General features: G+C 35.8%; 1 protein-coding gene across 4 annotated transcripts in view; it reads left to right on the top strand.

Annotated features, from left to right (window-relative positions):
* The window catches only part of ARHGAP29 (Rho GTPase activating protein 29), a 70,062-nt gene extending 56,015 nt beyond the window's left edge, over positions 1-14,047 (top strand). For all 4 annotated transcript variants that reach the window (XM_079146000.1, XM_079146003.1, XM_079146002.1 and 1 more), the window contains 7 exons: positions 2,014-2,153; positions 2,720-2,908; positions 3,183-3,320; positions 7,311-7,543; positions 8,949-9,276; positions 9,407-9,515; positions 11,692-14,047. In XM_079146000.1, the coding sequence (XP_079002126.1) occupies positions 2,014-2,153; positions 2,720-2,908; positions 3,183-3,320; positions 7,311-7,543; positions 8,949-9,276; positions 9,407-9,515; positions 11,692-12,554 (2,000 nt within the window). In that variant the 3' untranslated portion in view covers positions 12,555-14,047. The remainder of the gene's footprint in view (positions 1-2,013; positions 2,154-2,719; positions 2,909-3,182; positions 3,321-7,310; positions 7,544-8,948; positions 9,277-9,406; positions 9,516-11,691) is intronic.
* Positions 14,048-16,492: the final 2,445 nt, after the last annotated feature.

The raw sequence follows: 16,492 nt of genomic DNA, 5'->3' as shown, positions 1-16,492 counted from the left end.
TCAGCAAAGGAAACTATTAGCATTGTGAAGAGAGAGCCTACAGAGTGGGAGAAAATCTTTGCCACTCATACTTCAGATAGAGCACTGATTTCCAGAATATATAAAGAACTCAAAAAACTCTACATGAAGAATACAAATAACCCAATCAACACATGGGCTAAGGAAATGATAGACATTTCACAGAAGATCTACAAGCAATCAACAAACATATGAAAAAATGTTCAACATCTCTAGTAATAAGAGAAATGCAAATCAAAACTACCCTAAGATTCCATCTCACCCCAATTAGAATGGCGATTATCAAGAATACAAGCAACAATAGGTGTTAGCGAGGATGGGGAAAAAGGTACACTCATACATTGCTGGTGGGGTTGCAAATTATTTCAGCCACTCTGGAAAGCAGTATGGAGATTCCTTACAAAACTTGGAATGGAACCACCATTTGACCCAGCTATCCCACTCCTTGGCCTATGCCCAAAGGACTTAAAATGCATACTATAGTGATGCAGCCACATCAATGTTCATAGCTGCTCAGTTCACAATAACCAAATTGTGGAACCAACCTAGATGTGGTGTGTATATATATATATATATATATATATATATATATATATATATATATATATACACACACACACAATGGAATATTACTCAGCCATAAAGAATAGTAAAATTATGGCATTTGGTTGAAATTGGAGAATATCATGCTAAGTGAGATAAGCCAATCTCAGAAAACCAAAGGATGAATGATCTCACTGATAAGTGGATGATGATATATAATGGGGGGGTGAGAGGGAGGTGAGAATGGAGGAAAGAGGGACTTTATTGAGGGAAAAGAGGGGTGGGGGGGAAGGAAAAATAACAGAATGAATCAAATACCATTACCCTATGTAATGTATGATTACACAAATGGTATGCCTGTACTTCATGTACAGAGAAACAAGTTGTACCTCATTTGTTTACAATAAAAAAAAAAGTATAAGAAATGAAGTAGGAAGAGCAGGTTAAGTGTACTTCTTGAGAACAGGGAATGTTGTAGGTATGGAAGGACAGAAAAGTAAAGTCAGTTACCTTAATGACTCAAATTAGACTCAAATAAATTAATTTTGTACATTGGGTACCTGCAGATACCTGTCTTGGCATAATTTCCCATATTAATATAATATCAGTATAATATTAAACTATAACTAGCTAGGACTACCTGTAATTTTATAATGAATTAAGAAAAGCTTTATCCTTTCTATTTATTTAAATAACTCTAATATACTAGCCTTGTGTAGCTTTTTCTCTTTGAAGCATTTATAGCATTTATATGCCACCTATGAACATACTTCCCAGCTCTATGAAGGGCATATTATAAAAGTATAAATATGCTGATTCCCCCCCCCCCCCGGTACTGGGGATTGAACCCAGGGCACTTTTTCACTAAGCTGCCATCCTCAGCCTTTTTCATTTTTTATTTCAAGACAATGTCTCACTAAGTTGCTGAGGTGGGCCTCAAACTTGCGATTTTCCTCAGTCTCCTGAGTTGCTAGGATCACAGGCGTACACAATTGTGCCAGCTTAAATTTGTTGATTCTGAAAACATTATGCCATGGTATCTTAGAATGATTTTATTGGTTTGGTGATGATTTTTACTCATGGATAAAATGTTTAATGAAAGTGTGTGTTTTATAAGATATCTATAAATTGGGTGCTCTTTTTCATGTTAGAAACTCAAAATAATAGCTTTTTGTAATATATGAATAATCTCAAAGTCAAAAGATTATTCCAGGGATTGGGGTTGTGGCTCAGAGGTAGAGGGTTTGCCTAGCATGTGTGAGGCACTGGGTTCCATTCTCAGCACCACACATAAATAAATAAAATAAAGGTCCATCAACAACTAAAAAATGTATACATTAAAAAAAAAGATTATTCCAAATTCAATATCGGGTGGTTTTTGTTTGTTTTTTGTTTGTTGTTTTTGTTTTTTGTCATTTTACCTTTCTTCTATACTAACATTTCTGTTGTAAGGACCCAATTCCCTTGGAGCATTTAAGAAAACATTGATGTCAAAAGCAGCTGTCACTCACAAGTTCCGAAAATTGAGATCCCCCACAAAATGCAGAGATTGCGAAGGCATTGTAGTATTCCAAGGTGTTGAATGTGAAGAGGTAAGATCTTTTTGGAATCACATTGGCCCCCTTATTTTTATGCTTTTTTTGTTACGATTTTACTTATTAGAAGGTGTGTGTGTGTGTGTGTGTGTGTGTGTGTGTGTGTGTGTGAGTGTGTGTGTGGTGTATGTGTGCGTAAATATACATAAATATACACATGTATAAATGTACGTAAATCTGTTGTTTGTAGTACTGGGAATTGAATTTAGAGTCTTATGCATTGCCAGGCAATCACTCTACCCCTGAGTGATACCCCATTCCTTTTTAAATTGTATTTTGAAATGGGGGTCTTGCTAAGTTGGGCTGGCTTCTAACTTGTGATCTTCCTGCTTCAACTTCTCATGTAGCTTGAATAAAGGCATATGCCATCCACCTGGCTCTGCAAATATATTTTTAATAAAGTCCCACAGTTTATGGTCAATAGTTTTATACTTTGATTTGCTGTTAAATGTATTTCATACACCACACATAATACTTTTTAACTCATTTTTTGTTATTAGTTTGCTTAGCTGCGTGTAGTTTTAAGGCGAGTTAATTAGTTTTAAACTATCATTTTCTTGTAGTGTCTCCTTGTTTGTCATCGAAAATGTTTGGAAAACTTAGTCATTATCTGTGGTCATCAGAAACTTCTGGGAAAAATACACTTATTTGGAGCAGAATTCACACAAGTTGCAAAAAAGGAGCCAGATGGCATTCCTTTTATACTCAAAATATGTGCCTCAGAGATTGAAAATAGAGCCTTGTGTTTACAGGTATGTCGTTAACTCTTAAAATTCTAAAAAGGTGAAATGCCTGTGTGATTTGTTTTAATGAAAAGGAGACTTCAAGAAAATCAGTACTCTCAGTTTGTAATAGCTGAATTTATTCACATTTATTTGGAAAATGTTAATTTATGTGACTTTAACTTTTTTTTCCCTAAAATACTAATAAAAATTGATGTGGATACATCAAATATGTTTAGATGTCTGCATTTAACCCTTCGAACTAAAGCAGAATTTTGCACATCTTTTTTCTTTTCTATTCAAGGGAATTTATCGTGTTAGTGGAAACAAAACAAAAACTGAAAAACTGTGTCAAGCTTTGGAGAATGGAATGCACTTGGTAGACATTTCAGAATTTAATTCACATGACATCTGTGAGGTCTTAAAATTATACCTTCGACAGGTAAAGTTTTTATTTTAAACCTACCATCAAATAAAAAGAGTAAAATTATGTTTTATATATCATATATTTTCATCAGCATAGACTATATTGATGTCTTTTTTTATAAGAGCATTATATTTATACATAGTAATTGGGTTCGTCCTGACAATTTCATACATGCATGGAATCTGACTCTCCATTCAGTCCCCTTTCTTCCTCACTTCTTCTCCTCACTCCATTCCACTGATTCCCCTCCCCGTGTTGATGTTTTTCTAATTATTAATATACAGATCATAAAATATATATAAAATATACATACAGTTTAAAGAACAGTAATAATAAAACCAAATTCATTTCTCATTACCCTGCTTAAGAAAATAGAATATTACTATCCCTTGTACAAGATTTCCATGTACCTCTTCCATGTTGCAGCCTTCCAACTGCACCTTGGAAGTCTCTCCTAACCATTTTAAAGAGATAAACATTTTCCTAAATTTAAAGGAATAAATAACACTTAAGTTTTTGTTTAAAGTTTTAGAATACTGACTTAAAAGTATAAATGTAACTGTATAAATAAAGGCCAGTGTTCATACTGTTAGGAGTATTCAGTAGGTAGAACAGTGTCTAGATTATAGTCTAGCTTTGCCTTCAGTGGTGTTCTAAAATACCTATTTTGGGAGGTCAGTAGGCAAGGCCATGAAGTTCATCATATTTGGGGCATAGGCATAACTCTTTCTGTAAGATGGGTACAAGAAGTCCAGCAGGAATATGGTCAGGGGATGAGCTGTCCTATAATGTCTTTTTCTGTGCTCACTCTTATACCTACAGTTTGCAGGAGTACGTCAAAACAAAAACAGAAACATATCTGCTGGGGTGGAGTAAGGGGCCGTGGTGGCTTTAGGCAACAGCTTACAGAGGGGTTACAGGAACTTAATCCCTACATTGTCATGAGCCAAGTGCAAAAAGATTTGGGTCAGACCCAGCTGGCATCCCATCCTTGGGTTAAAACGAAGAGATAATAACTGAGAGACTAGTGCTGATCTGTCATTCTCTGGAGTTCTGTTCTCCCTTGCCGATCCTTTTTAATCTGGTCATTAGCTATTATCCTGAGATCACTCTCCTCACCTCATTTGTGATGGAACACCTCTCCAGTTTTCCTTGTTTTGGGGTTATATTCTGTTTTGGTTATGTCTGACCTTAAGCATGGTGAAGTAGAATTAAATATTTGAAACCATATTCATCCATAAATGTCTATTCTACTGTCTTAATGGAAATGGAGTAGTGGAGATAGTATGAAAGTTTTAGTATTGTAGACTAGAAATTCCTTTTCCTCTGAATTTTGAAAGCATATTTTTTTTTTGTTCTCTTCAAAATGCAAATCCTTCTTATTTAATTCCTAACTCTGTTATGTGCCTATTTTGTCTCTCTAAAAGCTAATGGAATCTTTTTTTCCCCCATTATCCTAAGATTTTACAATGATGTATAATGATGTGGATATATTTCCATCCACTATTCTGGGCACTCCATGAGATCTGTCAATTATTGGCTTTAGTTTTTGGAATTTTTCTTGATTTTTATTGCCCATTTTCTCCCTATCTTCTCTGTCCTTTCTAGTTAGAGCTCTTGTTTGGATACTTAATAACCCACATTAGTTCTCTACTTGCCTTACCTTTCCTCTATTCTTCTTCTTTTTTCCTTCAATACTTTCTAAGACATTTCCTCAGTTTTATCTTCTTGACTATTGTAAATTACTTCATTCCTGAGATCACGTTTTAATTTTTAAGAATTCTGATTTTCTATTCCTTTGATAACATTTTTTTCAATGATGATATCATGCTATTTTCCTATGGATATTTGTAGATTTTCTTTGTAAGGGTTCTTTTCTCTACTTAGCCTCTAACCTCCTATAGAAATATAATATGATCCTGATATATAGCATTAAATTTTCTACAGACACATAACTTTTTTTGAAGCTGGTTAATTTTAATATTTTATTTAACATTTTGAATATCTAATTAGTATTTTTAAATTATGAGCTATTTGAGCTCTTAATCTTGGAAATCTGGTATCTATTTTTCATTTAGAGCACATCTTAATTTAGATAAGCTGCATTTCCAATAATCTGTCACCATATATGATTTGTGGCCAGCATATATACAACATAGTTTTAGACCTTCAATTTGTTATTTTTCTACCCATTTTGATTTTTGTCTTTCTTGGTCTCTAGTTATGTTAGAAATTGAAATCTCTTTGGAAGCTCTTGAACACATGAATGTTTTTAAAAAACTGAACTTTACTGTAAAGCGAACTAAGTGGGCTGTTTGGGATAGGCCTGATTACATGACTCTAGGTCCCTGCTCTTGGACTGGCTTTTTCCTTGCCTAGAGATATGGTTGCCAGTACTATGGGAACCAAGGTGGTTAAGACGACTGCAGGATCTGTGCAGTCAGTGTGCTTGCCGCCAACAAATCCCCATTTTCAGATAGTTACTTCTCTGTTCCTTATGTTTAGCATTGCCCCCATTCAGAGAGCCTCTGTATTACATTGCCCAGAGAAAAATTTTTCAGATTTTTAGGGAAAAGTTACTCAAGAACATGGAGTGGAGATAGGATTCTATAGAGAGCTAACCTTTCTCAGATGGCCCACCACACACTACCCCAAGATCAGAGGACCTGGTACTGATTGTCCCAGTCTCTTTAGGATTCTGAAAATCATGTTGAGTAACAAGGGGTCAACTTTTTTTGAACTGCTGAATCAGGGCTTCTTCATCTGCTCTTCTACTTGTGAATTGTTGCTTTTTGTTTTCTCTATTTTCCTAGTCCTTATGGGTCTATTGTATTTTGGTGGGGTTGCAGAAGGGAAAGAAATTAAGTATAAATTGCTGGATCTACGATGTTAGCCCAGGAAAATATTGATAACTCTAATCATATTGTACAGACCCCTCAACTGAGAATTGGAGGTTGTTACCTTTGAATGACTATAAGTCTCATAATGTGTCATCCTTTATCTCTTTTAGCCAGTCAAGGAGAGGAGGTGAATGGGGTCCAGTACTATAAACTTGCATTCTGTTTCAGGAAGTTTATATGTTCAAGCCTTTCATGTGGGAAACTGTGCTTAATTCTTAAAACAGTGTTAGAGAAGAGCCTTCATTTTACTCATTTGCCTAAAGCTCCAAGAGGTTAAGTGACTTGATTCAGATCCCAGAGTAGTGAAGAAAGAAACTGATCACAGGGTGATACCCTGTCTTTCCACAGATGATATAGGATCAGGTAGCCAAAGGTACACTGAATTTTCTATTGCAGATCAGTAGAAACATTGAAATTCATTATGGCAATGGACATTTGTTACAGAAACTTTTTTTTTTTTTACCTACTCATGGCAAATCAGGCTGTTTAAAAATTTGATGAATAAGATGTTAACATTACGTTTTTGTAGGTTATATTAGCTGGTGCTAATCTGCATTCTGATCCAATTAAAGCATGGTCCCTTTAGCACTTTAGTAATTTTTACCCCTTAGCAATAAAATCTATGTTATTCACCTTTTCTAATTCATTTTATTTATTTTGCACATTATCCTAGGTTTGTTTCAATAAAACAGCTGAAGATCATGCTATTTGGGGGACAGACATGAATATAATGTATATGGGATATAGACAAAAATTTTTAAAATCCCATCATGAAGCTTAAAGTTTAAACCCAAAAGTTTAGAGTTTAATTGATTATGTTAACTTGTTTTTAACATAAATATAATTTATGGTGCAGATTTTTATTTATAAGACATAGCTCTAGAAAACATAATGTTTTATGGATTGGGGATAAAGCTCATTAGTAGAGTGCTTGCCTAGCATGCTTGAGGTCCTAGATTCAATCCCTAGTACTGCAAAAATAAAGATTGACTTTAAATTCTGTTACTCTAAAAGAACATGCTAAATCATTTGAGTAACTCTCTCTAATAGTTGACTTAAACAGAAAAAAGTAGAAGATATTTTTAATGTAATTTTCCTTCTTTAGCTCCCAGAACCATTTATTTTATTCCGATTATACAAGGAATTTATAGACCTTGCAAAAGAGATCCAACATGTTAATGAAGAACAAGAAACCAAAAAGGATAACCCTGAGGACAAAAAATTTCCAAATATGTGTATAGAAATAAACCGAATTCTTCTAAAAAGCAAGGACCTTCTAAGACAATTGCCAACATCAAATTTTAACAGTCTTCATTACCTCATTGTACATCTTAAGCGGTAAGAATTTTAATACCATCCTCACCATTTTTAATTATATAGTGCATTAGTATTGAGTACATTTATTTTGTTGTGGTATTAGTTTTTAAATGATTATTTGATTTTTATGATTTTATTATGTGTTGGGAAAGGGAGACATTGAATATATGTTCATGCAGCCAACATTGTTCCCTCAGGTGTCTTCTACATGCCAGGCTCTTGCTGGGGAAACCAGGATGGAAACACAGGGTTTCTGCTATTTATGGGTTCATCATCTTGGGGGATAGACCTGTATATGACCACAGTACAGCATCATCCTTTTTATAATACCTGTGCATAGCATGCAAGCATGCAGAGGAAGTTTGGGGGATAGGGGTAAAAGCAAAGGAGGCAAGCCCTTGAGTCAGATTTTAAGAACGGAGTGGTGATTCGGTAGAGAATGTGCAGGAGAGCATTCTAAGCAGAGAGTAACAGACAAGGAGACACAAGAGATTTTGCATTTGGAAAATATAATTTCATTAGACTACAATATAGCAATCAGTAGCAGGAACTGAGCTGCCTGGAGGCCTGATCAGAAAATCTTACATACCTGGCAGATGAGTTGACCATATTGTTTCTGTACCCACTAAAGAATTTGGAGTCAGGAATTTCACATGCTCAGATTTGCCTTTTAGAGCTTTCTGACAGCAATATGAAAAATGGGTTGGAGGTTCCTTGAATAGTCATTGAAGTAAAAAGCAGTGAACATTTGAAATAAAGCCAGAACATTGAGAATGGCAATAGAACAGAGAGAGGCTTAGGAGAGAGAATCATCTACTCTAGAATACTAGCTGTCGGGGACTGGGAGCATGGCTTAGTGGTAGAATATTTGCCTAGCACGTGTGAACACTGGGTTTGATACTCAGCATTGCATAAAAATAAATAAATAAAATAAACGTGTCCATCTACAACTCAAAACACTAACTATGGGGGTTAGGGAGATAGCTCAGTGGGTAGAGTGTTTGCCTTGCAAGCACAAGACCCTGGGTTCAATTCCCAGCACTGCAAAAAAAAAAAAAAAAAAAAAAAATGTGGGCAGTCAGAGAGGATTGACAGTGAGTGATGTTTCAAGTTCCAGTATAAGGAACTGGGAGTATATACCATATACAAAGAGCAATTTTTAGGGGTATTTTTTTCCTTCTGCCTGTAAAACTTCAGTCGTTCCTTCTACTTATGTTAATTTCATCCTAATATAGTGCTCTGAAACTCATTTTGGGTTATAATCAAACAAATGTATTATTTTCCTAGACCAACCAAACGTGACCCTTGACATACTTTTTGTATACTTCTGTAGCCCATGTTCCGGCTACCCTTCTCAATTCATAGTAAATTACCATCAAGGAGCTCTAATAGGCAAATTTCATAGCTTTGTGTGTTGTCTTTTCAGGGTAGTAGATCATGCAGAAGAAAATAAGATGAACTCCAAAAACTTGGGAGTGATATTTGGACCCAGTCTGATTAGGCCAAGGCCCACAACTGCTCCTGTCACCATCTCCTCCCTTGCTGAATATTCAAATCAGGCACGGTTGGTAGAGTTCCTCATTACTTACTCACAGAAGATCTTCGATGGGTCCCTACAGCCTCAAGATGTTACGTGTAGTGCAGGTGTTCTTACACCTCAGGTTGATCAAAGCTGTCCTTCGAAACTTCTGTTATCATCAGAAGAAAGAGACTCAGAACATTCCATGAAGTCACTATATTTTACTTCAAAGGAAGTGAGTTTTGACCATTATAGAATTGCATTAGAACTTTGTGATGTTTTTGCTAATAAGTTAACAGTATTTGAACTGTTTATTTTGAGTTGCATTTTGCTTTTTTAGTTTAAAAATTCTCTTGCATCAATAGGATATCTACACTGCAGACAGTGAAAGCAAAAATTTTGAAACAACTGCATCATTTGAGGAATCAGAACGCAAGCAAAATATATTGGAAAAATGTGATGCATGTCTCATTGGTGAGTGGTCATGTAAAATATATGTTTGCATATTTTCAAACTTTGCAAACAACCCATGATTAAAAACCAAGGTGAATGGAGTTGAGGGAAGTTCAAACTTCAAAGTTTTATTAATTAACTTTGCTAGCCATTGAGAAAGTTTAATGAAAATCATTTAAATGAATATCATTCTTTGCTTCTTTCTTGTAAAGAGATATCTTGGAATTCATGTTTTTGTTCTCCTTATGAAATTTCTTTTCATTTTTACATCTTATCTTTAATTAAAGTCAAGACAGAAATAAACTGGACTCCTGAAACTCAAAAAAATAGACTCTGAAAGGTTTTTTTTATGTACTTTTACCTGTGGCCTGCCTTTAACACATTAAGCACACGTCTTCCATTTCCTTGACTGGAGTCCTTTTATTCATTATTTTTCTCTGATAATTTTATTTCTCTGAATGGTCTGTTAAGATGGTTGAAAAGCTTCCATTTGTTACTGCTTTAAGTAGAGCTAAATTCCAATTTTTCAAAACATAGCCATGTATGTTAAATTTGATGTATAAAATTAAATATCAATGATCATAGCCTGAGAAAGTCTGAAAACAAAGGAAGTCAATTACCTACCTGCTTAAGAAATAAAACAAAAACCCAGGACTCAACTGTTTGTTTCCATTTATCTGATTTGATCTTATTAGCAGCTCTGTGCTATGAAGTAAATAACATTAGCCTCATTTAAGCCATAGCTAACAGTCTGAGAAGGTCAATAGTGCCAAGGGTCATGTACCTAAATTAGTCCTATCTCATTCCTAAATCTAACCTTGTTTCACTGTCCCATGAAATTCGTTTCCTAGTTAGGTATAGTAATAACAATAAATAATTTTTAAATATTTTCAAGTTTTTATTACATACCAGGTAGTTCTAAGCCTGTTCTTGCTTAGATCATTAAGACCATGTGATACGCAGCTCCATATAGGAGTCTTTCTTGACAGAGGAAGGCAGGCAGGGATGGTGCAGTGGACTTGCCCAGGGCAGAAGTGGAGCAGGAACTGAGCCAGCATCCAGGCAGCTGGCTGCAGAGTCTGTACTCTCCTCCATCATGCTAGAAGTTCTGCAAAACTAAGAACGCTCTGGAGTTTACCATCCAACCACAATGGCTCTGCTCCCTTAGGGTGTTCTGTAAATGTGGACAAGGGCCCAGGACAGAAAATCACAGGTGCACTGCATGGGGACCAGGATAGAAAGGTCAGCAGCCTCAGGTGAAGAAGGAGGTCAGGTGACATGATGACCTGCAAGTGATGCTGGTTGTGCACCTGTGTGCAAACCACTGCCCAAGGATGTGGGAGAAGGACCAGGTGACAGGGAAGAGGACTGTGGGCTATGAGCAGGACCAGCAGCAAAGCCATCGGACCAGTGTCAAGGCCCACAGTTGTCTAATGTTTCTCAGCAGGGAGAGGAGGATCATGGCCAGAAGGCTGCAGCTCTCCAGCAATGGGAGCTTCTGGGGTAGATGCAGCAAAGACAGAGTGTGAGGAGCTGAGTTCTAGGTGAGAAAACATGGACCTGGGACTAGACTAGAGGAGAAAGAGAAGGAAGTAAATCTGGAGTCACCAGTACCATAGCAGAATGGTGATTTTGACAACTCTTCACCCTTAATTTGACCAGTGGTGTTGCCATGTCTTAGTTGATCACTGGGAGAGCATCCAAGGCTTCTCCACTGTGTGCCCTCAGTGTGGATGGAATGTAGCTGGAAAGCAGATTAAGTGAGGAGGCAAAGTCCTTGGGATTCAGGACATGTCTTTGGTTGGTGTATAAACTAGTGTTATTTTTCTGAGGTTACCAGTGTCTGTCTGTTGAAATCACAACAGTCTTAACCCAGAGATAATGATTCATGAGTAGTATATTAAAGCAAGTTAGTTACTTCAGGAAGTTTTTTTTATTGTTTTGTTTTATTTAATCAACCTATGATGTACTTTTTTGGCTATTTATCATATTGCATTGGATAAATTTTTAAAAGTAATGCTTTAATTCAAAATGTGTCTTTAATGCTGTATGAATTTTTAATTCCTCTGCATAGATGACTGAGAATATCAAGTTGGAAAAATATGAAAGACTATTGTTTTGAGAGAGTGCCTATTTATAACTAACTACCTTATTAACTAAGCTTCATGAAGTTAAAAAAGAAATCTTTCTTTTTCAGAAAACAAAGAACCTGAATCATCATCCCAAAAGATGGACAATATTTGTAAAACCAATAAGCCACTTATTTTGAAACCTGATAGAGTAACAAACAATATGCACAGGCATACACCAAGGACCAAGATTAGACCTGTAAGTTTGCCTGTAGATAGGTTACTTCTTGCAAGCCCTCCTAGTGAGAAAAACAGTAGAAATGTGGGAAATATAAATGCAGACAAGTTTTGCAAGAATCCTACCTTTGAAGGACTTAGTAGAAAAGATACTCCTACTACTGTTTGTTCCAAATTCAATGGCTTTGATCAGCAGATTCTACCAAAAACTTGGGGAAAACAATGTGAACAAAACAACCTAACTGCCAAGACTACAGTGACTGTGCCTAGTGCACTCCAGGAAAAAGTGACAGTGAGCATCAGCGTCAGTGGTGACCATTCCATCAGTGCCACACAACCCAGTAAGCCATACACAGAACCAGCCAGATCAACAAGAGAGGCATCAGAGAGACGGTCTTCTGATTCCTACCCTCTCACTCCTGCCAGAGCACCCAGAACACTGCAGCCCCAGCACTGGACAACATTTTATAAACCACGTACCCCCACCAGCAATGTCAGGGGGACTGAGGAGAGACCAGCTTCACCTTCAGCAGCAGTGCCTCCTGGCACAGCTCATACTCCCCTGAGTCAGGTGGAAAAGTCAGTTCCAGACTTGGACAGCACATCAGCTTGTCCTTTGCGGCCAGATGGTAAGCCTGAAGAGAACTCTGAGGAGCATGGCCTGCCTGATGTGAATCCAACCTACCAGAGACCCAGGCTAAAACGAATGCAACAGTTTGAAGACCTTGAAGATGAAATTCCACAATTTGTGTAGGGTTGTCAAAATTCAGTTTTTCTTTTTGTTGTTCTGTTTTGTGGTATTGTGTTTATTTTATGAAAGAATGTTTTGACAGGACCCCTTTTGTATAGGATTGCCAAAGTGTGTTTTTTGCTGTTTGTCCTTATTGTTTTGATAGGTAGTGTTTATTTTATGAAATAATGCTTTGACAGGACCCCTTCTGTATAGGATTGCCAAAGTGTGTATTTTGCTGTTTGTCCTTGTATCATATTTTCCAGTCATATTGCATGGTAGTGTTTTGATAGGGCCACATTTGTGCCTCACTGGAATGATCTTTAAATTCTGTGTTTTTGAAGTTGTGCATAAAATAAGTATCATAATTTTAAAATTTCAAATGATTTTTCCCATAAAATGGTCCATTTAAATGCATCCCTAACATATGAGATAGTTCTCAACAAATCTGCTGTGTGGATGTCCTATTGATGCAAGAGAATTTTTAAACTAAAAAAGCAAAACACAACTCAAACAGTTCAAAGACTGTTAACATTAACATAAACATGACAAACTTCTAATGCAATTCTATAATGGTCAAAATTATATGGAAAAAACATATTCATACCCAATAAAGATTTTTCAGGCACTTGCATTCAGAAACATTTTATAAATAAGCACTTAGTTTCGCTCCAAAAAATAAAGTTGATTTTCCCCAACTGCAAAACGAAGTGCTTATTTATAAAATGTTTCTGAATGCAAGTGCCTGAACAATCTTTATGGGATATGAATATGTCTTTTCCCATACAGTTTTATAGTGCATCTTTGAACATTTGTGTGTTTATAGTTTGTATGTAAGCTTTTATTTTTCAATTGGCAATTCACTTAACTTTTTAATATTTACACGATGGCCCAAAAAGCTTGCAAATCTGTATTTAATTGCATTCTAATTGTCACTTTTTACATGTGGTAGTCAATTAAATTGTACAAAGAAAATGCACTTAAACCTATTTTTAAATTATGTAGTTTAGTTATATCTTATTTGGCTCTAGATGGTTTTAATGCATTTGATAGTTTTTTTACCCCTTAGCTTCATCTGTATAAATTTTTACTTTACGACAGTTCCAAACCTTTTGTTATTTTCTCTAATGGTCTTAAGAAGTGCCTGCTTCAGAAGTTTTTAAATTCAATGCATTTTCTCTTGATATTTGTGGGTTTTGTTAAAACCATTCTTTTTATGTGAAATATTTTGACTTATAAATCATTTTATGTACTTTTTCTACCTGGACTATCAACCATTGAAAATGTATATTTCATTAGAATTAAGCAAAAATTTATTTAAGTTCATTCCAAGAGTGGAGTTCAGTAAGCCTCATTGTTTGGAATTTGAGAGAAGGAATAGATGATTGAATCTGTTTCATTTATAAAATATCAAAGTTTTTATAACTAGTGCATTCCTGTTACTTTCTGGGTTTTATCATATATAAAAGGGACATAAAAGGGACAAAAATAAAATAGCCTCTTTTTATACGTGTGAACTGTATTTCTAGTCAATGTTTTTGTATGATCGTGTTACACTTGATAAAAAATTATATGTATATATTTATACATACACATATATGCTTAAATTATTTCAAGTATTTCAAGTTATTGTGGCTTCTCTGAAATTGTTACCTCTTAAGAGTATGATATTTTTAAGATTATTAACATTGACTCAGTGGTCAACACTTGGGCTCATATAGCACTTGACTATAATATGAAATGCATTTTATGGCACATTGTCTTATAGTTCTCTGTAACATTAAGGACTAAAGAGAAATGAATAACCAGTTTGTTTATGCTGAAGCCTGCTATTTTTAGTCTTCCTTATACAAAATACAAGATCATATTGGTATGAAAATCTAAAAAGAATCCCTCTGTGTACAAAAACTTTACCAAGTTGAAATTTCACAGCTACATATAATGGGTAAGTAGTTTTCTTATTCCTGTGTTACATATGAGGAAACTGAGGCTAAATTAAATGGCATGCTTTTAGGTTCCACAGATGCAGCAAGCAAACATAGGGCTGTCAAATTTTGGTGGTTAGTGCTCATAATGACTGTGATTACTAAATAACAGCAGAAAACACCTAACAATAGAAAATGCACCTTTAGGTATTTTGATTGTGAAATACACATACAGTTTGCCATTTGAACCATTAAGTGTACAGTTCAGTGGCACTAAGTACATTCACATTTTTCTGCAACTACATTTAAGTGTTTATTTCCAGAACTTTTTCATCATCCTGCAATAAAACTTACATACTTTTAAACTCCTTCAGTTTTAATATGTGAATACAACCCAGTGAAAGAATATAAACCTCACAAATGAGAGCTGCACTTTCATGTCCTTTCTGTCTTCCTTGGAATGATGTTCAGCTTGGAGCCATAAGCCTGTACGTTCCAGCTTCCTGGAGGCATTGAAGCAAGTGTCTCCTGAGAAGGAATTACTTTTCTAGAGTACCCAGATTATGCATAGTGCCCTGCTACCCAATAATATGGTAGAAATTGTTCATTGGAAACTTGTTTTATGACACTTGGAAACAGATGTGAGCAAAGGGGGAAAGGGCATTGTGGTGATTCCTTTTAGAACTGCCAGGCCACCAGAAAGCTTTGTTCAAAGTACATTGTTCAAGTTTATGAGAAGTGTTTGTGGAGGGTTGATTATACTTTCCCTACATGGGCATGTTTTACGTACTGAGAATTTAGAGTATGAGTATTGTAATGTACTGTGTTGATACAGTTATATGTAGACAATTCAGTTAACATCTGTACTTAAGCAATGTTACCTTCACATTCAGTACGCAGAAGTCTGTTCTGTTGTATTACTGGATATGGGCAATCAACAGAAAATAAGGTCTATAGAAATAACTCTTTAATAATAAAATGATAAATTGAAGTACTTAAGAATAAAAAGATATAAAAGATCTTCATGACCTTTTAGACCACATCAAGAATTAGAAGCCTCAATATTATAAAGATGGTAATTTACATTTATGGATTCAATATAATCCCAACCAAAATATTTTTGGACCATTTGAGAATTAAAGACATAATGCCCCACTACCTCTAACCACTTGAGTGTGTACTTAGACAGTAACACTCCTTCATAACCATAGTATACCCATCGAACTCTGGAGATTGACATGATAATGACATCTAATTCACAGATCGAACTCACATTTTGCTAATTGCCCCAAAAATGCTACTGTCTTCAAGTATCCCAATCCAAGATCACATGGTGCATTTAGTTGTCTGTCTCTGTGGTGTCCTTCAATCTGGAACAGTTTTTTGGTCTTTTCATTCATGACCTTGACACTTGAGGAATGTAGGCCAGTTTGTATAATATTGCTCAGTTTGGTTCTGTGATATTTCCTCATGATTAGAGTCAGGATATACATTTTTGTCATCAGTATCAGTAATGATGCTTTATTTTTTTCTGTGTGTCATACTAAGAGATACATAATGCCCATTTGTCTCATTTCTAGTAATGTGGTCTTTGGCCACTAGGTTAGGGTAATATCTAGGAAGTTTTTCCATTGCAAAGTTAATAATCGAGGAGATTCTTGGAGACTGTGTAAATGTTCTCTACTTTTCACTGAATTCACCCTACAGCTAATTTGAGTCTATTGACAATTCTTGCCTGAATCTGTTACTATTTTGAGCCAGGGTAAGTCCGTAGCTTCTGCTTCGATATCGCACTGTAAGGAAGAACCTTCCCTTTTCCATGTGTTTATTCATGTATATCAGTTTATATTTATGACCTCTTGACAGTGTTAGCTGTTGCTTCATTCTACCTGGCCCCAAGTATGCCAAACCACATCCTCAGGCATCACTGCACTGGTCCTGACCACAGTGATCCTTGGCATGCCACTCGAAACCCTGATCTCTACCACACCAGCCCAGACCACACCAACTGAACGCTTAGCCCCAGGGAAGTTCATG

This window comes from Sciurus vulgaris, assembly GCF_902686455.1.
Source record: "Sciurus vulgaris genome assembly, chromosome: 1".
Classification (NCBI taxonomy): domain Eukaryota; kingdom Metazoa; phylum Chordata; class Mammalia; order Rodentia; family Sciuridae; genus Sciurus; species Sciurus vulgaris.
This window is presented reverse-complemented; position numbering and strand designations above follow the sequence as displayed.